The sequence below is a fragment of the Pelmatolapia mariae genome, linkage group LG3_W (genome assembly GCF_036321145.2).
Source record: "Pelmatolapia mariae isolate MD_Pm_ZW linkage group LG3_W, Pm_UMD_F_2, whole genome shotgun sequence".
NCBI classification, from domain to species: Eukaryota; Metazoa; Chordata; class Actinopteri; order Cichliformes; family Cichlidae; genus Pelmatolapia; species Pelmatolapia mariae.
Genome location: NC_086229.1, coordinates 89,248,381 through 89,275,154, shown reverse-complemented (window position 1 = coordinate 89,275,154; position 26,774 = coordinate 89,248,381). Strand labels below are relative to the sequence as shown.

Here is a 26,774-nt window from a genome sequence, read left to right as displayed (position 1 = left end):
CTCCTTGTTGATTATAAAGAGCTCCATTGTCACATCGTCTGGTGCTCAGAGCACACTCACCATGTACATTTTTTAATCAACTATTCATTTTTCTATATATCCATTATCAAGTCAGATTAAGTCAGATTTCTAAGATTAAAGGGTTGCATATATACATATCATATATACATATATAGTCTCTCTCATAGATTCTGGTATAATGGTGAATGTTAAATATTGGCCACAAAACTCAAATAATTTGTCTACAAGGGACCTTAGAAAAATGATCTAAAACAGACTGAATCAGACAGAACACGAATGAAGTACATATATGTTGAGAGATAATATATAATTCTATAAATTTACTTTTATTAGCAGTAACATTTACAGATTTTATGATAGCAGTTAAAATATTCAGTTTTGAATGTGCAGTGAATAACATGAATATTCTCAGCTGGTGTTTACTGCTTCCTTTTCAGGTCTGACTTTTGCTCTTACAGTCCTCATTCTCCTCACTTCAGTTGTGTTCGACCACACCATGTTGCCTCTTCCTGTCAAACACTCATTTCAGCCCTACTGCAAACTCCCCTCTAATGCTGACTTCTGACTCACTGCTTACTCATATGATTTGCATGTCCCGCATTGAAACACAAAACAGACAAAATTAATTAGAATAAACACAAATAGAGACAGGTAAGATCAAAAGCTGCTGCTGCTATAAAAATCATCTCTACTTCTCCTCCTGCTACAGATCTCCTGCTTCTTATTATGGAATTGGGCATGCTCAGTGCTTTCAGGTTATTGGAGTCTAGGTTTTGTAAATAAAGTACATGCACTAAATAACTGAGTTGATGTAATTATACAAGACTGAAAGCACTACATTGAAAGAATATTATGTTAAAACATATGCAATAGATTAATCTTTATGATGCATGAAACTGTCTGCGAGTCTTTCCCTTGTGTGGAAGGGAAATTCTGTGGATGGGAAAACCAGCAAAATAACATCAGGACTTTTATAAAGATGCAAATTGACACCCGGCAAGTTGGTCATGATGTTGTCAGTATTGCTGACTGATACTGATACTCATCAATGTACTGTTGATGCGACTGTCCACATATTTATAAAGAAAGACATGAAAAATAGCTCACCAATGATGTTTTTCATTTCCTCCTTGTATTAAGCAAATGTTTGGTAATGTACGTCTCATTTCAACAGCTGTAGTTAACTGTAGCTGTAGATGAAAAATATTAACACCTACAAGCAATTAACTATAACAAAGTTACTTGTCTCTAGTTTTCAGTGTATAAAATACAAAATCTCAGTTCCATAAAAGTTGTGATTCTATATAAAATGAAAATAAAACTGCTTACAATGATTTGCAGTTTCATAAGCCCATATTTTATTAGCAGCAGAACACAGAAAACATCTAAATTTTTAAACTGACACATTTTATTGTTTAATTAAAACTATTAGCTCATTTTAAGTTGAGTACAGCAGCACGTGTCAAAAAAGTTGAGAGAAGGTAAAAAAGGTTGGAAAAGTATGGAGAAATATTTCACAACTAATTATGTTAATTGATTAGTAACATGACTATCCAGTCAAAACGAGCATCTTAGAGAGGGAGAAGATGAACAGAGTCTCACCAGTCACTCTCCCTCTACCCCTCCAAAACTATAACTGTTTCTATAAATTGTTGAATACTTTAAGAATCATTTTTGAGTATCTCATTATCTACAGTACATAATATTATGATAACATTAAGGGAATATGGAAAATTCTCTGTGCAGAAGGGACCAGTCCAAAAATCAGTATTGGATATCCATCATCCTGAGACCCTCGGGGCATGATTCTGTCATGGAAATCACTGTAGTGGCTCAGAAACACTTTCAGAAGTCATTATTTATTTAACCTTTATTTATACAGGTAGTTCAATTGAGACTTTGTGTCTCATTTACAATAGACCTGTTTCAGACATATATATTCAGACAAACATATTAAAAAAGGAAACAATTAAATAGTTAAGATTGTCTAATGTTTACACAGACATATCAGAAACAGGAAGAAGTTCCCAGTAATTATTTCACAAGGTCATTTGTACATCTTTTAAAGTCTGGAAGTGAAAGCAGTCCAGAGAACTTCAACCTCCGTAATGTATTCTATGAGGACGGAGGTCTGATGGAGCGGTGAATCCAAGGAATTCCAGAGATCTCACACTATAAATAAAATGTTTATGTAACATCTAACATCTGTGAACACAGTTAAAGTTGGGAATTGTGGGGCAAAAAACATCTGGAGCCTCAAAATGGTCTTAATCATTTCAGTTTGATTAAGACCAAGTTTCCTCTTCTGTTTTGCTCGATGACAATCAATACTCGGGACTCAATTCGGATTCTGTAAGGAAGAGCCAGATTTTTTATCCCCTAAAACAGTACAATATATCTTCCACTGAATATTACATTCAATATTGAATATTACAAACAGATTATCTGGTTGATCAGTTATTTAGGCACAGACAAATTTGTTATTTGTCTTTAAATTGAACTTATGCCCCTCTTCGATGTGCTGAAGAAAAAAATGGAACAGATATTAACAAGTCCTTGAGCAGTACCTGTCTGAAGCCTCATTTTCACTACAAGGCAAATGATGACCTTAGTGAGAACGACAGTCGCAGCACTCAGGATCAGGGTTGTCAGGTTTGTTGTTTCACCAGCTTCCTCTAGAAGAAACGTGCCTACACTTGATGTCATGAATCATATGTTTTGTTGCAAAGATTGGCAAAATTCTTCAAATGTGATCCAAACTCTTTACATTACCACATTTCAATCTGACTGTGGTGAAATAAGATACGTATCTCATTCTCTTTGTTAGCTCTTATCTCACCATTCTTACCTTGAACCTGTAGATCCGTTGAATTAACAATCACTGGGAGTCCGTTTGTGTAATATCCACAAAAATAAAACCCAGCGTCAGACAAATCCACATGTTTGATTTTGAGGAAGATCGTCGAAAAGTTGGATGTCACTTCAAATTTTTCCTGATCAACTCCGTCGCAGAATGATGGTGGCTCAATAGAATTGTAAATGCTAATGCAACAAGGCTGGGTTCTGTTCACTAGTCTGAACCAGACTGTGTGAGTAGGAAAACTTGAAAGTTTGGAGCACAGCAGTGTGGCATTTTCTCCAGGCTGGACTTCCACAGTCGAGGACTCTGAGCGGGAGATCCAGCCTGAAACAAATGGCAAAGAAATGTATTTTTGATCCAGTAAAACCAAAACAGAAACTAATGCCCTTAAAGGTTTTGGTAGCTTTGAAATTCAGGTTTATTCCTGGTTATTAGGTTAAACACACCTTTATCACAGACATTTTGAGATAAAATGAGGCCTGTTACTTACCGAGGCTGCAGACCAGCACAGCAGTTCTTATAGTAAAGCTCATCACTGTTGATATGAAATCACAGAGCTTCACTAAGGAAGGTTCAGTATAGAAGAAGGTTCCTATTTTTACCCCGCTGCTCAGACACACAGCAGCTCTAAAATCACTCCCACGTTACGCGCCACAAGTACCAAAATGAGCCAGGGGTCGTGAGGTGCACCTTTCCTGTCTGGTATTATGAGTAACCAGTGTTTTCAGCACTTCACAATTTTCCTTTTTTTGTTGTTGTTTTTTCTCCGAAGCAAAAAACAAAGAAATAAAAAAGATAAAAACTGTACATTAGTTTGGTAAAGGAGGAAATCATTTGAGATTCAATTCCGTTTTTTCAAGGCCGTTTGATTAGGTATACCCTGATGGTATCGAGCTGGACCAGATGCTTTAGTTTAGACACAGCAAGGGGCTGAAAACATTCCTCAGAGACTGTCATTTCTGTAGAACTGATGACAGGACGTTCATTTAGCAAATCTTCAGTTCCATCACATCCCCAAAAGATGTGATAGGTTGAGATATACTCACCTTACTAACCATTTGACAACAAAAAGACATGTTGACGAGAGCATTCTGAAATGATATAAGCTTTGTGACACGTTGCATTGTTGCATGCTGCAGTGGTTCTCAGACTATGGGGTGGACCCCTTTGATAGGGGCGCAGTGTGGATGACAGAGTGAAAAATACAAAGTGAAGGCAAAATAAACAAATGTAACTTTGCTGTTCTCCTGTTCATAAAAATGCATTTTAAACCTTTTTTTAATTGCTAATAATTAACAAGTTGTGGGGTCTGCTTCTGAATATAGCAAGAGGTGAAACCTCCTAAAAATGAAGGCCATTGTAGGAGTGCTCAAAACTGCTGTTTTTGAAGCAAATGCTGCACGGAAAGCACTGCAGCATTTGTTGCATGGGGTTTTATTGCAGAGCTAAATGCTTGTCTTTCTGTGGGTTTCAAGTTGGGTGACACATAGTGTTGTCACGGCGATGGAAAATGACAGTAGGAGAGGGCGCAAAAAATGTTTCTTGCCCACAAAGCTGCCCCCATTTTCTTTCGTATATATATATTCAATATTTCAGGTTACAATAAAAAAAAATGAAAAGGGCAGTGTATACACCATTCATCCATCCTAAGTAAAATCATCTGTATGTGTATGTTCTAAAACTTTACTTACTTTACTAAAACATCCCTTTTGGTGTAGATTCCATAATTTCATTTTTTTAAGAAGATTCTTGTTCTTTATTCCTCATATATATAAGCAGAACAGTAATGAGATAACTTTCAATTTTTAAGGTGGCGTCACTGCCAGTCATTCGCTGGATGACATGCAACTGATAACTATAAGACTTTTTATCCATTATTGCAAGTTTTCTGATATATTTACACTTTCACGCCTCTGAAACATACACATTCTGAATACATATTGTAGATTGTAGCAGATGTTCACAAATCTTTTACAGGTTTACAGATGTATTTATACATTTACAAATCTACAAACATGCATGTGATGCATGATATGCACAAATGGATCTCAGTGCACAGCATCTTGATACACACACACTAATTATAATATGCACACTCACAGATAGTTTTGTTATAAAAATAGACTCCTATTCTTCTTGTGCACCTTGAAAATTGAATAATTTACAGAAATACCTGAACTTAAACATGCTCTGTTGGTGAATTTTAAATCACCATGATGGTGACTGAAAGTGCGCAGTACAGCACTTTCCATGCCTTTCATGATATATCCGGTCTTTAAGTGATGACGTGATGAATCCTGCTTCTGGGCCCAAACTACTCCGTGTTTAATAAGGCTTTTGTGTTTTTTACATGTTTTAATGCTTTGTATCTTGTTCTATTTAATCTCAACAAGCCCCTAAAAACAGTCAGTGATCACTGTTGGCCTCTCTCAGTTTTTATTACCGCCATTCATTTTAAATCTCATTTTTGTAAAACCGTACGATGTAACTACACCCCAGCAGTATATTAATGACTAACCTCGTATTGTGGATGGATTATTGTCCCTAACCCTCGGGAACCCCCACATTAACTTTTGGAGTGGAAAAAGGTTAGCATTCATCCTGCAGCTTCACTGTTTATATTATGCTAACATAGCTGTTTTGCGGTCACGTAGCACATTATTATATGCCAGCTAGCCAAACTTCAGTAACCCTACAAACGTCACTGCTGTTTACTTTCCTGTCTTCATTTATGTCGGAAGTGATAGCAGAGCTGTACGTCTTAATTTTTTCAGAAATCTCTCAGTCAGAACATGGTATATTATATTTAGATGAAAACTAGCGAGCTAACTTCCTGCTAACTTCTAACTCCATTAAATTTCATGAATTCCATTTCATGGATGCCTGGATGTTAAACTTAACTGTTACACCAGGTAGAGCAGCCACACTGATCATTTTATTACAGATGCAAGAATTTAGACAGTTTTTAACTCTCAGTGATCATGTGACTTAGGGATCTGCTGCGGAGTTTGGGCCCAGACATGGCTAATGACGTCAGACTTAAAGACCGGATTACTTGATAAAGTTTCATGACATTTTTTTTCCAAGGTAAACTTTGACCTGCTACGCTAACAGTGAAACTCAAGGTCAAGTGCATAAGCCAACCTAGGTACTCATGTCCCCTAAGGCCTAGTATTTTGGTGAGAACTTTGAAGAATATCTAGAAAAAATTGTGGGTAATATGAACTTTTCACTGATTTTCACATTTTGGACTTTCACATTTTGGACTGATGGTATTTGGGAGCAGAGAAGTTGGAGAAGAGAATGAAGATGCCTTGACTACAACACACTCTCTGTGTGGATATAATACAGTGGGAAAAGAGGCACTGCAAACCCATTAGTGGAAGGAAACTGCTGCCTTGGACAAGTTAAATGCATGATATGCAAATAAAGCTTCTCTGCTTTTATATGCAAAACATTTGTGCTCTAGCTTATTTGGTTGCCATTTTACCAAGATTTAAAAATAGTTACGCAAATGTGATCTCAGCTCATCCCCTCGGTTTTTAGGGGTTAAATGTGTTACCATATTCTTTAACAGTGTATTTCAAGTCCTCAGGCTCCGACACTGGAGTTGGACCTATCAGAAGCACTCCTCTGGTTTCTGGATTTATATCCTGTGACTGAACAAAATGGATCACCCTTGGACACAAACTATTGTCTACTGTAACACAATATAATCAATAAACAATATAACAAAAACAGTAAACCACTGGTGGTAATCAGAGTTTGCTTTAGAAGTCAACATGCTTTTCATTTTTTTTAAATTACAAGTTAATATCTATTAGTTATGTTCTTAAAGCCTTTATTTGTTGGTTTCGGGGATTTATTACGCATGTTTTCACATGGACTTAGTACAGTTTCCTTTTAGCATAATAAACATGGTTAAATCACCATGAAAGTACCAAGGAATACTGGTTTAGATTTACAGTGTGATGTACTGATGTTGCTGAGTTACTGTCCTGTGGTTCAGAGCGAGGGTTCAGGCGTGAACTAACAGTCCCATTTTACTGCCAACCGTAGGACAAACCGAGTGAGAAGACACTTCTGAAATGTGGACAGAATGTCTGTCAACTATCTAGCTAATGCTAATGTTAGCTCAGCACACTGATCAGTAAATTTATGTTGGATAGGTAGTTAGCTAGCACCATTACCATTAGCTAGAGTGATTGTTCACTCTGGTTTTTGCTGCTGGTCCTAATGAGGAATGAGGGATTTCTGTGTCTGTGTTAATTCCCTCATTAAACAAAGTGCTAAAAAAGCCTGGAATAGACAGCCTTAACGACTATGGAGCTATAGCCCTTACGTTTGTAGTCATGACGTTTTTGAGTGGATGGTGTCCCAGCAAATCAGAGATTGCCTACCATTCTCTCTCGACACCTACCAGGTTGCTTACAAAGAAAATCGGTCCATGGAGGGTGTCATAACCTTCACGCTTTGCAAAGCACTGAGCCATTTGGAGAAGAGGAAGAGCTACGTGAGGATGCACTTCGTGGACTATATTTCAGTGTTCAACACCATAATCCCAGACATCCTCACCACCAAACTGGACCACCTTAAGATTCCACCTGCTCCTGGATCAAAGATTTCCAGACTAACTGGCCCCAGTCAGTCAGACTCAGCCCCCCCCCCCCCCATTGTCACTCAGCAACTGATCCCCACAGGGCTGCGTTCTCGACCCCCGACACCCCGTACAATATGACTGTACACAAATCCATCCAACCAACATCATCTTTAAGAATGCTGATGACACCACCGTGGTTGGGCTGATGTCCAATGGAGATGAGACAGCGTACAGGGCCGAGGTAGAGAATTTGTCCAACCGGTGCTCAGAAAACAACCTGAAACTGAACATCCTTAAAACGAAAGAAGCTATCATGGACTGGAGGAGACACAGAGAGGTCCACTCCCCTCTCAAATGGAGAAAGAGTGTAATCTGTCTCCACCTTCAGGTTACTGGGCACCCAGATCTCTGCTTGTCTCACCTGGACCCACAATACCAACACCCTGATGAAGAAGGCCCTGCATATTTTTCCTGTAACTGTAAATATAATATAAAACAAGCATATAAAAAAGTTTACACGTGAAAAATACAAGTTCAAATTGTTTCTACACATTCTCACTTTTTATTCTGCAAGCTCTCACATCACATCAAAATATTTACCTTCATAAAAAGTAATTAAAACAATCAGTGCTATGTGAATGTCAATGGAGATCATCATGGTTTGTGGAACAGTGCCTCTGCAATTACTGAGCACCAGAAAAAGTTTTTCATTCTTGAGACTTGAGCTTCTGTTTTTCTTTTGTTTTTACTCTGTCATTCAACTTTTTGAACTTGTTCGAATAAACCAGAATGAATGAATTAATAATTTGTTTTTAATTTATAATGTAGTAATGTTGTAGTGGTGGATGTTCATACTAAACATGGCCAACATTTTAAGCGGGCTGCTCCAAGATTCAACAAGGAGAAAAAGCTTATTTTCAATTATGATTCATGCACATCTATTCAGATAAAACTGTAATACAAACTGTGAATGTAAGAGACAATTTGATAATATTAATAGCTGATATATAAAAAATAATAACAGTGCACTAGTATTTATACCCCCCCCCCCCCCAAAAAAAACAAAAACAAAAAAAAAACACAAAACCTAACAAACACACCAAATGCAGATACCCCACAAACTCAAAAAACACATCAATTTCAGAGCTACTGTTTCTCTGCTCTGTCAGTCTATCGTGTAGCAGCATACACTACATTCATCTCCAGCTCTCTCGGTGGTACAGGCCTTCTGTAGTTTGCTTTTCGATGGAAACTCAGAGCTGCATAATTCATGGCATCAGAGGTCACAATCTGTTAAAGAAAATGATTAAAGTCACTAATAACAAAGCATTAGATGTTAATATGTTAACATTCACCAGAATGGGACAAAGCCATCTAAGGTTAGAGGCAGGGTTTGAGTTAGATAAATGTCCACCGCTTGCGATTTGAATTGAATTTTCACCTGTTTTTGAGCAAATGGGAAAAAAAAAAACTGGTGACGGAAAAACTGTAATTTCAAAATAAATATACAGTATGTGACTTAATTTGAAAGGTAATATTATCCTAAGCCTTGATAACTTTATTCTCTCTTTAAAAATCTTAATTCAAAGTTATAATTTGATATGAAAATACCTGAAAATAATAAAATTACCTCACTGTGTTGTGGATTTTTTTCATCATCTTGAGCTAAAAGAGAGAAACAGTACATCCTTAAGTTATGAGGAGAATACCTTTGCATCTGCTATTTAAATTAAATCATATGTATACCTGTAGGAAATTTCCTGATTTTGACAACTAGAACAATGATGACCAGCAGAAGGAAAACAATTAGCCCACTCAGGATAATACTTAACGGATTTGTTAATCCATCAGATAATTCTAAAAAATAGAAAATAGAAAATTATAGTATACTACCTATTTTAACTAAACACACATATAAAAAGACAGAAACAGCGTTATTTACCTTGAACCTTTAAATATGTTCCGGTTACAATTACTGGCTTGTCATTGAGTTTCTCTCCACAGAAATACAGCCCAGAGTCAGATGAATTTACTTGTTTGATCTTGAGAAATACCACAGAGGTGTTGGATGACGTGCAAAATTTTTTTCCATCACAGGAAAAAACATTTTCAGAGGTCAACAAAGACGAGATGCAACTGATGTTGGGACTGCTGGTCATTTTAAACCAAAATATGCGGGAGTGAAATCTGCTGAAATTGGAGCACTTCACTGTGACTTCTTCACCAGGCTGAACCTCCACAGTGTAAAACTGTGCGACCGAGGACCAGATCCAACCTAAAACAAACAAGGAATCCTAAACTTGAAATTCAAGAGGAACCAAACATCGAATTACACCATCCATGAAGTGTCTGCACGATTCTTTTTGGCTCGATTATCGTACAGAATCAAGGGTTGAAACTGTACTGAGAAAAAAGTGAAAAGTGTACTTACTAAAGAGCAAAAGTGGCATCAAGGTAAAGTTCATCATTGTGCGTACCACCACTACAATGTCTGTAAGTGAACTGTGCTCCAGTAAAAGTTATCTCTATGTAAAGAGGCGGGGTGCTCTTTCATATGGGCGGCTGCTCAGTGGTAACGCTTTTTTAGCAAATGGTGAAAACTGACAGCTGAAAACAAAAAGCAGAATATCATTATTGTATGACAGATTTTATATAATGTAGATAATATTTTTGCTGAAGCTTACATGTCTACAAAAGATATGTCACTCTACATATTTTTATACATTTTGTCTTCACCTGATATAAACACTATGTTTAGTGAGGTTCTGTCTTTATTGTGTAACTACTAACATGGCATGAAGCAAAATACTGATCTCATAATTGTACTATATTATATATGCTTGATCGGGTTGCAATTTATCTTTTGCACCAGACAGTCTGCGAGTCTGCATTTTCCTTTGTAATTTAGAACAACTACTTGTGCAGTGATGTGTTAATTATAGAAGTTATTAGCTCCATGGAATGAACACTGGTATGAATGCGTGTCATTCAAATTGATGACATGTTCACGAAAACCAGCAGAAGTCTAACCTGGTCAATGACAGCTACAAGAATAATGTCCACAAGGCTTAGTAGATTCAAATGTGTGTTAGCATGGAAACGTCAGCTGATGTGGTGGTGTCATAGCTTGAAATGTGCAACCTTTTAAGGAATACATGCTTTTGGCTGTTTGTCACCTTGCTGCACTGGTTACCGTGGTGAACAGTGATGTGAGTTATTGATAGTAAGACAGTAAAGTGTAACCAAAAGCATAAACTTGATTTAAAACAAGGATTTGACTGGATATATGTCCGTCTAGCACACAGAAGCAAAAAAGACACAAAAAAGACGCTTTTACCAGTGGAGCTCCGTACAAAATACAGGCTTCACTGTCTGGTCAACTTGTACTGACAGCACACCCACAATACTTATCAGAAACAAATGTAGACCTTCCTGTTTTTGCATTAATACAACTACTCCAGTTATGAAACCGTTGATCATTGTAAACATCTGCAAAGCAGTCATGAAAGTTAACTCAGGATGACGTGACCAACAAAAAACATAAACTAAGCAACAGCTTTGTCAGTCATCTGCTGACATCCTGTGGATGGGCACAAGGTGACCTTTGTGACTGATGCCTTAATGTAAGAACTATGGTAATAGTTGACACTTAAAGATAACAATTCTCATTTCAGTAATTACTAAGTCAATATCAGAAGAATGGCAGTGGAGCAAGTAAAAAAGTTTTAATTATTTTTATTATTATTATTATTTTGTTTAAACAGGTCCTTTCAGATTAAAAACGATTTTTTCAAATAGTACTATTTGTATGTGAAAATTCCTGTCCTTATATTGAAGTATGTCAAAATCATTCAGAATTCGGGCATGTGTTTCTTGTCTGCGTGTTTCATGTTGTCAAGCTTGTCTATGTCTCTCCATTTTTCCTCTTTTATTTTGAAAGTCTTCCATGTTCAGTGTGTTTAGTTTTACTTCCCGTGTGGTGTCATCATGTTCATTCGTATCAGCTGTTTCCCCATGTGTTTCCACTTCCCCTTGATCACCTGCTGTGTGTATTTAGCCTCTGAGTTTTCATTCATTTTTGTCGTCCGATCGTCTGCTATTCTGCCATGCTCACGCCATGTTTTCAAGATCTTTATGTACTCATCCCAAGTCTTCACATTTCATGTTTTTCTGAGCCAGGTTTCCATATCCATGTTCATGTTCCAGGTTGTTTTTATGTTTTGCCTTAGTTCTCCCAGTTTTGTCACGGTTCGGCATGGCAGACCGTGGGGATGTGGGGAAAGGAGGACCCAAAACGCAGACTCTGCGGTGCAAACAGTGCACTTTATTTACAGTGAAGGCTGTAACAGATGCACAATAAACCCCCTTTGCTCCCTAGACTCCCGTGTGTGTTCCCCTCTGACGTCCGTGCTCGTGCTCTCGGCAGTTGTGTTTCTGCACACCCTGTGCGTGCTGCCCTTCTGGTCCCTCGTTCCACCTGCAGGACAGAAGCAGCCGTTAACACTGACCCCGCGCGTACACACGATCCGTACTTCCAAATGCTACACACACTGACTTGAAGTCTAGCTTAATGATCCCGCGCCGGTGGGAGCTCCAACACTCTCCTAAATAGCTCCCCCGACGAGCCCTGATCAGCAGCAGGTGTGTGGCAGGGACTTCAGGTGTGGCCAGTCCTCCAGCAGGGCCACACCCATCAGGCCTGCAGGTGGCTGTCCTCCATCCTACAGCCACACCTATACATCCACACCCTGCCTATACATATAACGAGTGGACCACAGAATAACACAGCATTGTGCAGACAAACACACATCCCCAAATAATAACCATAACAATAATAATAATAATAATAATAATAATAATAACAATAAAGGTCCATCCTGCTCACGGACCCCGAGTCCTCCAGAGCCGGGTCCGTGACAGTACCCCCCCTCTAAGGGTCGGCTCCCGACGACCCTAAAACAAAAACACAAAACAAAACAGCACAACCAACCCAGGGCGGGCGGTGGGGGGGTCCAGGACGGAGGGCCCCAAAACCTCTCCGCTAAACAGCCACCACAAAACAACAAACAGTTCGATAGTCCAACCCCCGGTCCAGTGGCAGCAACCATAGTTCTGGTGGCCGACCCGGTGGGCGGCAAAACAAGCTGGACCCGCTGTGGGTTAGGCAGTGGCGGCAAAACAGTTCAGGGGGCCTACCTCCAGTGCAATGACGGCAACGTTGCAGCTCCGGCGGACGGCCATGGGTCCGGCAGCAGCAGCAAAACAGTTCTGGGGGCCTGCCACTGATCCAGTGGCGGCGAAGCTGCAACTCAGGTGGCCTGCCACAGGTCCGGTAGCAGTGGCGAAACGGTTCCGGTGGCCTGCCCCGGGTCCAGTGACGGTGACGGCGGCGCTGCTGCCCCTCCGGCGGCTTGCCCCGGCTCCAGTGACGGCGACGGCGGCGCTGCTGCCCCTCCGGCGGCTTGCCCCGGCTCCAGTGACGGCGGCGGTGCTGCTCCTCCGGTGGCTTGCCCCGGGTCCGACGGCAATGACGCTGCCCCGGTGAGCAACGGCGAGCAGCAGTGTAATGCGCTGGTCGCTGAAGTGGACGCGCCGGACGTCGATGGCGTCGAGAGAGCGCTAGATGTGGACGGCGTGGAGGGCGCGCTGGACGTGGAGGTCCCTCCGGCACACCGACCTCCAGTTCCGGCTGAGCGGGTCCCTCCAGACCTCCGAGCTCCTGCTCCGGCTCGCCGAGCTCCCCCGGCTGCGGCGCGGGCTCCTCCCGCTCATCGAGCTCCTCGGCTGTCAACGCCGGTCGCTCCGGCTCGTTGAGGTCCTCCAGCAGCGGCGCTGGCTCCTCAGCTGGTGGCTCGCTGAGCTGCTCCCGCTCTCCGAGCTCCTGCTCTCCGAGCTCCTGCTCCGGCTCGCAGGGCTCCAGCCCCGGCTCCTGCTCACTGAGCTCCTCCAGCAGCGGCACGGGCTCCTCAGCTGGTGACGCGAGCCCCTCCCGCTCGCCGAGCTCCTCCGGCTCGCCGAGCTCCTCTGCTGGCGACGCGAGCTCCTCCAGCTCCTTGGCTGGCAGCACAGGCTCCTCCGGCTCGCCGAGCTCCTCCGGCTCGCCGAGCTCCTGCTCCGGCTCCTTGGCTGGCAGCGCAGGCTCCTCCGGCTCGCCGAGCTGCTCCTCCGGCTGCGGTGTGGCTACAGACGGTTGCTCCGGAGGCGAAGATGGTAATGCGGTAGCTGCGGGTGGAGTATAAGGTGGCTCGCTGAGCTGCTGCGGCGCTGGCTCCCCAGCTGGCGGCACGAGCTCCTCCGGCTCGCTGAGCTCCGGCTCTTGCTCCTCGAGCTCCGGCTGCGGCACGAGCTCCTCCGGCTCGCTGAGCTCCGGCTCTTGCTCCTCGAGCTCCGGCTCCGGCTCTTGCTCCTCGAGCTCCGGCTCCGGCTCTTGCTCCTCGAGCTCCGGCTCCGGCTCTTGCTCCTCGAGCTCCGGCTCCGGCTCTTGCTCCTCGAGCTCCGGCTCCGGCTCATGCTCCCCGAGCTCCGGCATGTTGGGTTCCTCCAGCGGCTTGCTGAGCTGCTCCTGCTCGGGCAGCGCGAGCTCCAGCGGCTTGCTGAGCTGCTCCTGCTCGGGCAGCGCGAGCTCCTCCGGCTTGCTGAGCTGCTCCTGCTCGGGCAGCGCGAGCTCCTCCCGCTCGCTGAGCTCCTGCTCGGGCAGCGCGAGCTCCTCCCGCTCGCTGAGCTCCTGCTCGGGCAGCGCGAGCTCCTCCCGCTCGCTGAGCTCCTGCTCGGGCAGCGCGAGCTCCTCCCGCTCGCTGAGCTCCTGCTCGGGCAGGGCAGGTCCGGGTGGTGACGTAGCAGCCGGTGAAGAAGATGGCAGAATGGTGGCTGCAGGCAGATGAGACGACAGCGGTGCTACAGCTGCAGATGGTAAAGCGGCGAGTGGTGTGGAGACCTCTGACCGAGGTGATGTTACCTGCGCTGTCGGCTTGTCCACTGCAGACACAAACACAGATGGTGAGGGAAATGGAAAATTGTCCGTACTACTCACCACAGCCGGCTCTTGAGATGTCCGTGGGTTAGGCTGCGGTAAGGAACGCCGGCGGCGCGAACGTCGTTTCCGGGTAGACGTCGGGGCCGGCGTATCAGGCTGCGAATCCCCCAGCTCGCCGGGCTGGTGGGCAGCCTGAGTAGGAGAGTGGAGGTGGAGGGTAGAGAGCAGGAAGTCCAGGACTACTGAATTAAGGGAGTCCACCAGCCAGGGGAATTTAACAAGTGTCTCCTGCAGCCGCTTCTCCACGGCGCGACGCAACACTTCCGCGGGCTTCTCCCACCATAACTCACACAGTCTATAAACTCTGTCCATTACCTCCCTCCTAAGCCTCTCCTCAGAGACCGCTGGGTCCATGTCTGGCGGGATCATTCTGTCACGGTTCGGCATGGCAGACCGTGGGGATGTGGGGAAAGGAGGACCCAAAACGCAGACTCTGCGGTGCAAACAGTGCACTTTATTTACAGTGAAGGCTGTAACAGATGCACAATAAACCCCCTTTGCTCCCTAGACTCCCGTGTGTGTTCCCCTCTGACGTCCGTGCTCGTGCTCTCGGCAGTTGTGTTTCTGCACACCCTGTGCGTGCTGCCCTTCTGGTCCCTCGTTCCACCTGCAGGACAGAAGCAGCCGTTAACACTGACCCCGCGCGTACACACGATCCGTACTTCCAAATGCTACACACACTGACTTGAAGTCTAGCTTAATGATCCCGCGCCGGTGGGAGCTCCAACACTCTCCTAAATAGCTCCCCCGACGAGCCCTGATCAGCAGCAGGTGTGTGGCAGGGACTTCAGGTGTGGCCAGTCCTCCAGCAGGGCCACACCCATCAGGCCTGCAGGTGGCTGTCCTCCATCCTACAGCCACACCTATACATCCACACCCTGCCTATACATATAACGAGTGGACCACAGAATAACACAGCATTGTGCAGACAAACACACATCCCCAAATAATAACCATAACAATAATAATAATAATAATAATAATAATAATAACAATAAAGGTCCATCCTGCTCACGGACCCCGAGTCCTCCAGAGCCGGGTCCGTGACAAGTTTAGGTTATTGCTTAGTTTCACTTTTGCCCTTTTGTTTTGTACTGTTAACCAGCCTTAAATAAACGGCTCGCCTTCTGATAAGATTTAGATCTGTTTTGTTTTTCGCCTGTCAGCACTTGGGTCCTCATTCTCACACCACACAGCCAGCTTCCGCCAACTGTGACAAAAGCTGGTTTATCCGTTGGACTGCTGCTGAAATGTCGCAACATTCTGGTTTAAGTAGATAACTATTCAAATTTCTGTTCTCTGCTGAGCCCAAAAAGTGAAACAATTGTTTACCTTGAAATGTACTGCATCATCATGATTATAGCCACTTCAAGTAACAACAGTTATGTAATGTGCACTTCACTTACCCTCTCACTGCTGCTGACTTCCATAAAACTTCCCATAAAATGTCAGCAGATGCATCCTTTAAGTCTGTATCAAATATAAGGAGAAACAAACAGACCCAGGTAGAAAGAAGATGGATGTTTCTTTCAATGTTCATCAAGTTATCCATGACTACTTTGTAATGTTCATGGTGTATATTAGGACTGGGCGACCAAAATTCATATCTCGATATTTTTTAGCTGGATGGCAATAAAGGATATATATCTCGATATTTTTTTAATCCCATAAAGTAAGAACAAAAAGAGAGTTCTTGGTCAAAGGTACTTGTCCTAGATGTCACACAGGCACTTTTATTAACATACAACTGTAGATGTACATGAAAAAAAGTCAAAAATAAATTGTCAGCATTTATTAAATAATAATGCTTCATTTTTTTCTTTTCATGCATAACAAAAAGCTAAAAATTGTAAACTAAATGTAAAATGTAAACTAAAAAGATGCAGATAGAAAAATAACAAAGGCAACTTGCTCTTTAAGAAGTGCTTACACTCAAGTAAAGTTTTCTAAAGTGCTTCTTTGTGTGTATTCCTGAACAATCATCTGGTACTTTCTGAAAAAAACCAAAACATGTAAACAGATTGAATGAAATTAACAAAATTCCATTCTTTGGTCAGTGGGTCTCCAATGACAATAAAAATATAGAAAGAACACAACAATTGGCAAGGCCAACTACTGTACAGCTTACAGATTTTGTGCCAGGAAACCTAATCTGTCAACAGTGTCAGGCTTCAAGGATGCCCTGTGGCAGGTTACAATGTTTCCACTGCAACTAAAAATCCTTTAAGAAGGGGAGCTGGTAGCTGGCACACAAAGGTATTTCTTGGCCAGGAGCCTCAGTGCTGGATAGGCAACTTCATGTTCCTTCCACCATTTGAGAGGGTCAGCATCACTCTCTACACAAACTGACAACAGGTAGCTAGAAAATTCATTTTCGATTGCCTCCCTCTGTGGGAGGCAAGCTTCTTCTCTGCTGGAAGAAGCTTGCCAGTGATCTCTTTTTTTAGCTGTGTATCCTACTGCTGCTTCTTCACGGTCTGCAGACTCAGGCATGGCTGGATCAGGCAGCTCAGACAAACACGTACCCTGATAGCTGCCTACAAGATGAGTTTATGTTTTAGTGCATTAATTTTCTCACTTGGGATGTATTTCGCCCTGAACCGTGGATCCACAAAAGAAGCAATGTCCAACAGGTCACTGGTAGATGGATCTGCATATTTATTGTTGAGGTTATCCACAATGGTCTTGATGGATTTACACAGCTCACTATCCTCCTCTCCAGGTGCCAGGAGACTAGTGTTAAACAGGTGTAGCACAGGTCTGACATATGACAGGGTCACATACTTTTCTCCTGAAAGTGCATCAGTGACGTCCTGACAGGGTTTGAGAGCTTTCTGAACTGGACCTCTATGTCCTGCCAAGTAGGGACTAAAGGTCTGGTTTTCATGTCGACAGAGAGGACTTTAGAAAGTGCTCTTTCCTGCTCCAGAACCCTCTCTATCATGAGAAGCCTTGATCCCCAGCGAGTTGTTGCCTCTGTGATTAGCTGGTGACTTGGAAGACCCAGCTGTATTTGCACTTCAGCCAGCTCTCTTTTCTTCCTCCAACTGTAGGAGAAGCTGCTGACGACTTTCTTACACAGAGTAATAGCCCGGGTAATGCGGGCATCATCCATACCATGTCCTGTACCACACAAAATACAAACTTTTAAAATCACTTTAATTGTTATGTTAAGAGGCAAATCACTCAAAGGCAAATTTACATCCATCTCAGTTGTATAGAATGTGATGCATAAGACTTAACAATATTTGCAAAAATGTGCCGTGTAATGTATAGCCTAGAAATGGTTCTAGTTAAACTATCTTGGTAAAATCACCAGCAAATCACCAGCAAAAAAATGCAACATAGACTATATCGATATAAACGATATTGTCACATCTTATGTCTTGTATAAAAGTATATCGATATTTTTTAAAAAAATTGATTGAATAGTAAGAGTCCATTTTTCTTTTAAGCACACTCTGGATGTGACTACAGCCTCCTTATTTAATGTCTCCTGATATATGTTATGTATCTCAGCGGCAAAGTTGTTCAGATTTTAGCACTTGTGGTAAATGGGTTGGTTCTTATATAGCGTTTTTCTACTATATCTGAGCACTAAATGTGCTATTATGTTATTTCTATGCCCCTTTTCAGTGCTTTTTAGCATTAACATGCATTCACATTCCAATGGATGGATTGGAGAGCAACTGCCAAGGATATTTGTCATGCAGACTGGAGCAGACGGGGATTGAAACACCAGCCTTGTAATTATTAGGTGACCTGCTCTACCAAATGAGCTACAGCCACCCCATTGTGACTGACAGGAAGGCTCTATATTCAAAGCTTTGTGGGACTTTTCTACCTCCTGTGCTTACTGAGTTTTCTCCAAGTACTTTAGCTTCTTCCATCTCCCAGGAGCTCAGCAGCTAGAAGGTCATCTACCAACCGGAAGGTTGGTGGTTCAATCCCTGGCTGCTCTAAATATCCTTGGGCAAGATACTAACCCCAGATTGACCTCTAATGCATCCATTAGATTATGAATGTGTGTGAATGTTTAAACAGAAAGCACTTAAGCATAGAAAAAAGTGCTTGTATGAGTGGGTGAATGAAGGTGAGTAAAGTTCTTTGAGTGTTCACAGAGAATAGAAAAGCAGAGACTGTATAAGGACCAGTCTCTCTCACAGCCCAAAGACATGCACAGTTAACTACACATTCTAAACTGGATGCAGGTGTCAATAAATAAATAAAGTTTTAACTTCTTAGCATCAGCCAGATCTTCAGGTATCTATTTAAGGTTTGGTTATGTTTTGGATGTGTTTACTGTATCTGAGTGTCAAACACATGAAAATTCCACACATAAAAACACAGAAAGAGAGGTACGGTCAACCTCACACCTATTTCTTTCTCAGTGAATAATTGGTGGATGTTATGAAGTTGGCAATATTTGAGAATAGTGGTCAGTAATACTAGAAAAATACCTGAAAGTATAAAACATCTGAAGCACAAGTTGTTGTGTTAACAAGGTATTTGATCTAAGAATGAGCACATAAAAATGGATTTCATGCGTGAGTGTAGAGTTGTTGGAAAGCCTCATGGATGTAATTGGACTGACCCAAAGAAATTCATATAACTATAATCTAATATATATTGTTGGAATAATTGAATGTACTGTGAGGGGAGTGCATGTCACAGGGGAGATGGACTGCAGCTGCACCCGCTGCAGCTTTCCTTTGATCTGTTACTGCTGGAACATTCACAGTGTGGACCAGAGTGAGTGGTTTCAGATGAGGCTGAAAACGTTTCACGCTGCTTTAAGCACTTCACAAGTTCACAAGTTTTATGGACGCTTATACACATTGAATCAAGTTACTGTAAACCTGTTAGACTTTAACACATATACATCTGACTAATGCAGACAGTGCCGAGTGTTACAACTGTCAAAATGCAACAGCAAGCTTGTGTCATTCATTTGATCTTTTTAAAATTCTGTGCATATTCACAGCTGCAGATTATGCAGCTGTGACAATTGTGTTCGCACATTTCACCCTAAGGAGACTTCAGCCCCATATTCTTCTTTCTTCAAATAAAAGTTTTATTTTTCAAACAATTTAAGGCCTCAAAACCCAAAATAAAAAGCCAGGGTAACAACTACCACAACAGCTTTCTGAAAAAGAGCAGAGTAAAGGCACAGCTCCACTCTGAGCTGAGGTTCAGCTGCTTCCTGAACTGGTGGCAGGGTACCAAACATTTGGCTCAGGGTCTCCAGAGTTTTAGTCCAAAAGTCACTGTGCCATAGTTCATGTCATCGGAGAGTAGGGGACAGTCAATTGTATCAAGTCTGTTATCCTCCATGAACTGCCTGCATACTCGCATTGTCGTGCACCAAGCGGAACCCAGGACCCACTGCACCAGCGTAGAGTCAGAGGATCCAAGCATTTCATCCTGATACCTAATGGCACTCAAGATGCTGCTGCCTGGCCTGTAGACATCTGTGTATGTGTGTATCCATGAATATGCCTCTCCAGACTGTCACTGACCCACCACCAAACCAGGGTAATGTTCTCCAGGGGTTCTCCAGACCCTTTCATGTCTGTCACATGTGCTCAGGGTGAACCTGCTGTCATCTGTAAAAAGAACATGTATGGAGCCTTTTCACTTAACACTGCAGTTTTAGGAATCAGCAGGTGTAATTAAAAATATATATAATTGAAAGTTGACTGATTTAAATTTTAAAAGCTTTTTAAAGTTTAAAAACTATTCAGTTAGACTTTAGAGAGGGGGGGTCTGATGAATATTATTGTGCTCTCACTTTTATCAAACACTGGCTCATATTTACTTTAGGTTGTTCCATTAACTGGGTAGCCATGGCTAGCTATAGGACAGAAAGAAATCATATCAGTCCTCTTTTAAACAGCAGCACAGTCCACACTGGAGTTCTGAGGGGTGGCAGTGGATTAAGTCAGATAAAGCTGTTTGTTGCTATTCTTGAGAACATGTTTTTTCAGCTGGTTTTTACTGCTTCCTTGTAGGTTTGGCTTTTGCTCTTACAGGCCTCATTCTCTTCACTCCATTTGTGTTCAAACCACACAGGGTTGCCTCTTCCTGTTAGACACTCACTTCGCCACTGCTGCAAACTCACATCAAACTCTTACTTTTGACTTACAACTTGCTTTTATGACTTCCTTGCTCATCATGTAAAATGCAAAAATAAGAACAGAACATCGTTAAGAAAAGGCACAACAGCAGATGAGGTGGATCAGCTGCCATCGTTCAAAAAATGTCTAAACTTTTGCTCCACCTACAGGCCTCCACCTTTGAAGTCCAGTTTTTGTCAACAAGAGCCCACACATTATACAACTAAGGTGCCATAATTATACAACCTGGAAACCAGTACATTTAAACTCTGAAACATATCACAAACTTTAAAATGGATTATTTTTTTGATGCATGAAACAGACCTCAAGTCTTTCTCTTGTGTGGACTTGTGATTTTTAGTGTTTCCTGAATGTGTGGATGGGATCATTTGTATAGACACCCAGCAAGTTAATCCAAAGCACACCAGTAATTTCTCAGACAGACACAATAATGATTAATGGCTATTCTTCACACTCACCTATACTATGTGAGCCTCATACTAAGTACGTGTGCAAGTGTTTGGTAATGGGCCTCTTGTTTCAGCAGAGCAGATTTCAAATGTGAAGACCAGTCAGGTGGTATAAATTAAGTTAAACACAGTGGTTGACTGTTACAGAGAGTGTTAAAGGTAAAGTAACTTTTTAAGCATCATCTGCCAGGCCCTTGATGTGTGTGGTTACAGGTACAAACCAGTCTTCCTGTGGTTTGGACTATTCCATTACTATTTGTTGCCTTCTTAGTTTGTGCACTTCTTTTTCTTCCCCAGATCATTTGCACAGATATAGACACATTTTATGAAATACTTTCTCTTTCATTTTAGCTATGCACATGTCTGACTTTAGTCATGCGCGGTTTTTACATTAGCTTTGCTCGACACACAAAGTGTCAAATGATTCATAAAGAAAAGGGGAAAAAAGGGAAAAAAGCATCATAAAGAAAAAGATGCAGCTTTTACCACAACATCATGACCACATCACAGCTTTTAGGCAAGAAAAAGGGTGACAACAAATGAGCAAAATCTATACTGATACTTGCTGTTTTAAGTGTGCGTGTGCGTTCAATCATTTGTGTACACTGTTAACCTTTGCTGTATTTTTCACAGTAAAATACCACAAAATGCCCAGTAACTTACCTGAAAACATTTCTACAGTTAATTACTGTAATTTGCTTTGCATTATGGGTATATTAGGGTTATTTACATTTACTTACTGTATTTTTTAAAATTGTGGTAGTAGTTATACCTACCGTTAACACATTAGCAGTAGTGCTACTGTATTATGTGATTTGAATGGTTCATCATACTGTTTGTGTATTTTTACTCTTTCAGTGGTTGGTTGCAATAGTGCATTACATTTTAACTCTTTCACTGCCAACCATTTCCAGATTTTCCTCCAACCTATGCCATTTGTCAGTATGATACCAGTGAAAGTATTATGGTTTTGACTTTTTAGGGGACTTGCCTGTGTGTAAGGTTCAAGAATTCTGACCATCTAATCTGCTGCATGCAGTTGTATGCACATGCACAGCTGCTGCAAATGTGTGCTTGCCACTGTGTTGCCATAGAGATCAATTCAAGTGACAGCTGCTCCTGGGGAGAGGGAAAAGAATGCAGAAAGGCCTCCTTGTAGGGAAATTTTATAAAGCAAGGTTATCCAAATCTCTCCCAAAATTCTGTGTTTTCTTAATTGACTTCCATTCATATGTAAAGACTATAAGGTTAACTACAAATAAAAAAAGCAGAATTCACATTGCTGCATCTCCCTCACTTATCTCTGATTAACCCTGAACAAGATTCACACTTACTTTTGTTAATTTTTTTACTTGCCACTATTCTGTTGTTGGATTTCACTTAGGTTGTTGCTGCTGTCTGTTTTTGTGTAATTTTGTACTTGTGACAAGTAGTGAATAAAGTTATTTAAAAAAGACGCAGAAAGGCGAACTTCAGTCAGTGGAGAATATTGCAATAATTTGGTGGAGGCTTCTCAGTCGAGCAGTAACTGAATTGCTCATTTACTGAACGTGCAACATGTACAGAACTCTTCTGGGAACTAGTCAACCCAACTTAGTGAAACACACACTGAATGCATGCTTGCCCCGCCCACCCACCTACCTACCTCTACCAACCACCTACCTACCTCTACCCAGTGATTGGCAGGAGAGGAAAGACAGGCCAACTTTGTTAACTCTTCGTTAAGATATGCTCGAGAGGACAAAAGATTTTGCACCTCGTTATTGTTGGACCTCTGTGTGGAAACTGCAAACAGGATGTCATAAGGTAATGCAAAGGACTCTCCCCTATGGGCAGAAATCTGTGCCATCAGAAACTGAATTTGAATAAGTTAAATTTGAATCTGAATTGTAACTTGAATAAAAGCTTTTGAAAACTGAATTTGAATTAGTCTAATTTGAAATTGAATTTATGGTTTGAAAATGATCATCACTAAATTGAAATTGAATTTTATATATTGAAAATGAATTCATTTGCTTTGAAACTGCATTTTATCCTTTAAAAATTCAGCTCTCGAATAATTTCAGTTTCACTCTCACCATTCAGTTTCAGTTCTACAATTCAATTTCAGTTCCAAAATTCAGTTTTTTGGAACTTACTTCCGGTTCCGGTTCAAGAGTAAACGAGCGCAGATTAATAGAACTACGTTTTACCAGTGGGCCGAAAGTGTTACTGACGGGAATCTACAGCGTCTTGAGCTGAATTAAGACTTCAGAAGTCATTCGTCATGTCGAATGACCAGCGGATAAACTCTCAGGTTGGTAATAAATGTATTACATGTATAAGAACAAGCGTCATGTTAACAATTGATAGCCATACAATAACTTTTATGCTTATTGTAGCTGTTAGCTAAAAACGCTAATTTAGCCTAGTTTGCCCTGAATTCAGCTTTGACAAATATGATCGACTGTTTCTAGTAGAATTCCAAAGTTGTCATCTTGTACCCTGTCAGAGCCCTGTATGCTTGCAGAGACCCCTACAGTAGGGAAACATGCAAAACAGCGTCCAAACCTTTGTATTTTAGCTTTATTTATGTCTTACACAGCATCCCAACTCTTTAGCTAACTTAATAACTTTAGCTAAAGTGAATAGTTAGTCTAATTCATTAGTGCAGCATTACTGGATCACCTGTTTGAAGTGATATAATATGATATACAACTATCACTGAAGCAGCAAACTTTGTAAATAAACAACACTTCTCATTCTCTAAACGTTTGGCCACAGCTGTAGATTATACTATCAGTGCTTTTTCACTCTTGACAATAATTACATTTCTAAATTCTCTTTGTGCATTTACAGGTAAACAATATCTAATATTTTATCTAAATGACTGCTTTGTCTTTGAAAAGGTGAAGAGCCTGAGGCCGGTGACAGTCCAGTTCTACTCCAAGTACATCCTTACGGTGGCTCACAGGACAAGGCTACATTCCTGTCCTGCCAGAAGAGAAGAGAAACTTCAGAGTCTTCATGCAGTTCAACCACACCTGTCATATTCCATATGACAAGGGTCTCAAACTCCAGTCCTCGAGGGATGCATGCAACTTTTCCATGTGTCCCTGGTGCAACACACCTGAATACAATTAGTAGGTAGGTCATTAGCAAGAGTATAGAACTTGACTTCATGCTGAGGTGGCAACCCCTAACCCTACCTACTCAAGTAAATTTAAGTAAATATATGTATTTGGAAACATATACTTCTAAAATACTTTTATTGCACCATGTTCATTCACTCATGAGCTGCTGTAACGTGAATCAAATGGCTGAATTGCTAACTCAGCATGCATTCAAGTTCTATACTCTTGCTAATGACCTACTAGGTGTGTTGCAACAGGGACACATGGAAAAGTTGCAGGACAGCGGTCCTCGAGGACTGGAGTTTGAGACCCCTGCCGTATGGTGTTCATGCAGTTTTCTACCCCGCAGTTACAGCATGTCTGACTGCCTGTTCAGCATATGCAAAAATATATGAGTTTAAGCATGTGATGACAAAGGCCTTCCATTATGGTGTTTGTCATCACATGTCACAGACATCTGGATGATCATTTGGAATAAATAAAAAACTTGTTACTTCATCTTTTATCTTTATTATTATTATTATTGTTCTTATTTTACATTTTTCATTGTTAGGCATTAGGTTTATTTATAGTAGTCCTTTCCAACTTCTTTCCCTCTTCCATGTTACTGTGTCAGCATCTGTTTGGGGTTGGGAGTGGAACAGAAAGTAAGGAAATCCAAAGTGCCATTAAAACCAGGAGAGGTTCTTATATTTCAGAAGAAGGGATTAATTCAAAAGAAATGACCTCAATGCCATATTTTATTTAGGAACCCTAGAGAGCACTTTACAAAATAACACATTCTTATAATTTCACCCTCAGATGAGCCAAGCTACGACTGTCAGGGAAGGTAATGTAGGTACAGAGCATGTGAGAGTGGTTAAGTTGATGTCTCTTGTCTAGATGAAGGCACAAGAGGGATCAATGGCAATGCGTAGAGATTCAGTATCTTCAGTCTTCAGTGGACACTCCATTTCTGGCACAAAACACCTGTAAAAGACGGTCGATTTAGGAGGTGACCTGACAACTTCAGCCTGTCAAACATAGCAATGGAGCAGTATGTTTTTAAAAAAAAAACTAAGCATGCACTCAGTACCCTAAGAATTATTATGGTAGTTAAACACAGTGATAGTCACATATCATATCACTTCAAACGGAGGTGATCCAGTAATGCTGCACTAATGAATTAGACTAACTATTCACTTTAGCTAAAGTTATTAAGTTAGCTAAAGAGTTGGGATGCTGTGTAAGACATAAATAAAGCTAAAATACAAAGGTTTGGACGCTGTTTTGCATGTTTCCCTACTGTAGGGGTCTCTGCAAGCATACAAGGCTCTGACAGGGTACAAGATGACAACTTTGGAATTCTACTAGAAACAGTCGATCATATTTGTCAAAGCTAAATCCAGGGCAAACTAGGCTAAATTAGCGTTTTTAGCTAACAGCTACAATAAGCATAAAAGTTATTGTACAGCTATCAATTGTTAATATGACGCTTGTTCTTATACATGTAATACATTTATTACCAACCTGAGAGTTTATCCGCTGGTCATTCGACATGAGGAATGACTTCTAAAGTCTTAATTCAGCTCAAGACGCTGTAGATTCCCGTCAGTAACACTTTCGGCCCACTGGTAAAACGTAGTTCTATTAATCTGCGCTCGTTTACTCTTGAACCGGAACCGGAAGTAAGTTCCAAAAAACTGAATTTTGGAACTGAAATTGAATTGTAGAACTGAAACTGAATGGTGAGAGTGAAACTGAAATTATTCGAGAGCTGAACTTTTAAAGGATAAAATGCAGTTTCAAAGCAAATGAATTCATTTTCAATATATAAAATTCAATTTCAATTTAGTGATGATCATTTTCAAACCATAAATTCAATTTCAAATTAGACTAATTCAAATTCAGTTTTCAAAAGCTTTTATGCAAGTTACAATTCAAATTCAAATTTAACTTATTCAAATTCAGTTTCTGATGGCACAGATTTCTGCCCATACCCTAACATACTCGTTTATTAATTTTTAAGAGCATATATATTTTTTGTGTGTGTGGCAGGGAGGGGGGGCTTAAAATCGGTGTTAGCTTGGTCGAAATAGCACATTAGCTGAATTATTCTGGAAAAAATAGGTTGTGTGTGTTTTTTTCTTTTCTTATTTAAATATATATTTAGATATATATTTTCCACGGGGAGGGGCGAGGAACACAGGCGCAACGACAGTCTTTGTCTTTTTCCCGCCGAGTGTGGTGCATTGTCCTCCTGCGCTTCTGTTCTATGACTATTGAGAAGCTGGCCATGCTAACAGTGGGACATTTAACTTCAGCTCTTTGAAAGACAAGACAAAGCAGCAGGCTATTTCACATTTAATGAGAATAAAGAAAGACAACTTTTTTTTTGGAAATTTAGAGACTGCTAAAACAATCTTATCCAGTTTTGAGCTTGCTCATGTAGGTTAGCCTGCTTTATTTAATTTTGTGTGAGCTGCAGTACACAACATTAAAAAGTTAATATAACATTAGGTTGGTGGCGCGAGGAACTCCAACCTAAGTTTAATATTTATTATTTTTTTAAGTGGGAAGGG

At 41.2% G+C, this 26,774-nt stretch overlaps 1 protein-coding gene across 1 annotated transcript; it reads right to left on the bottom strand.

Moving 5' to 3' along the window:
* Nucleotides 1-8,651: 8,651 nt before the first annotated feature.
* LOC134624091 (uncharacterized) lies at nucleotides 8,652-9,949 on the bottom strand. The gene is made up of 5 exons (XM_063469072.1): nucleotides 9,916-9,949; nucleotides 9,424-9,756; nucleotides 9,228-9,338; nucleotides 9,112-9,146; nucleotides 8,652-8,771 (listed from the first exon to the last, which is right to left on the bottom strand). The coding sequence occupies exons 1-5, from the start codon at nucleotides 9,947-9,949 to the stop codon at nucleotides 8,652-8,654; spliced, it is 633 nt and encodes a 210-aa protein (XP_063325142.1).
* Between the last annotated feature and the right edge of the window lie 16,825 nt (nucleotides 9,950-26,774).

Coding starts and splice junctions, on each gene's coding strand:
- LOC134624091 (XM_063469072.1), bottom strand. CDS start 9,949: ATGATGAACTTTACCTTGATGCCACTTTTGCTCT. Junction 9,757..9,915: donor CTTGATGCCACTTTTGCTCT/TTAGTAAGTACA, acceptor TGTTTGTTTTAG/GTTGGATCTGGTCCTCGGTC. Junction 8,772..9,111: donor AAAATCCACAACACAGTGAG/GTAATTTTATTA, acceptor TTTCTTTAACAG/ATTGTGACCTCTGATGCCAT.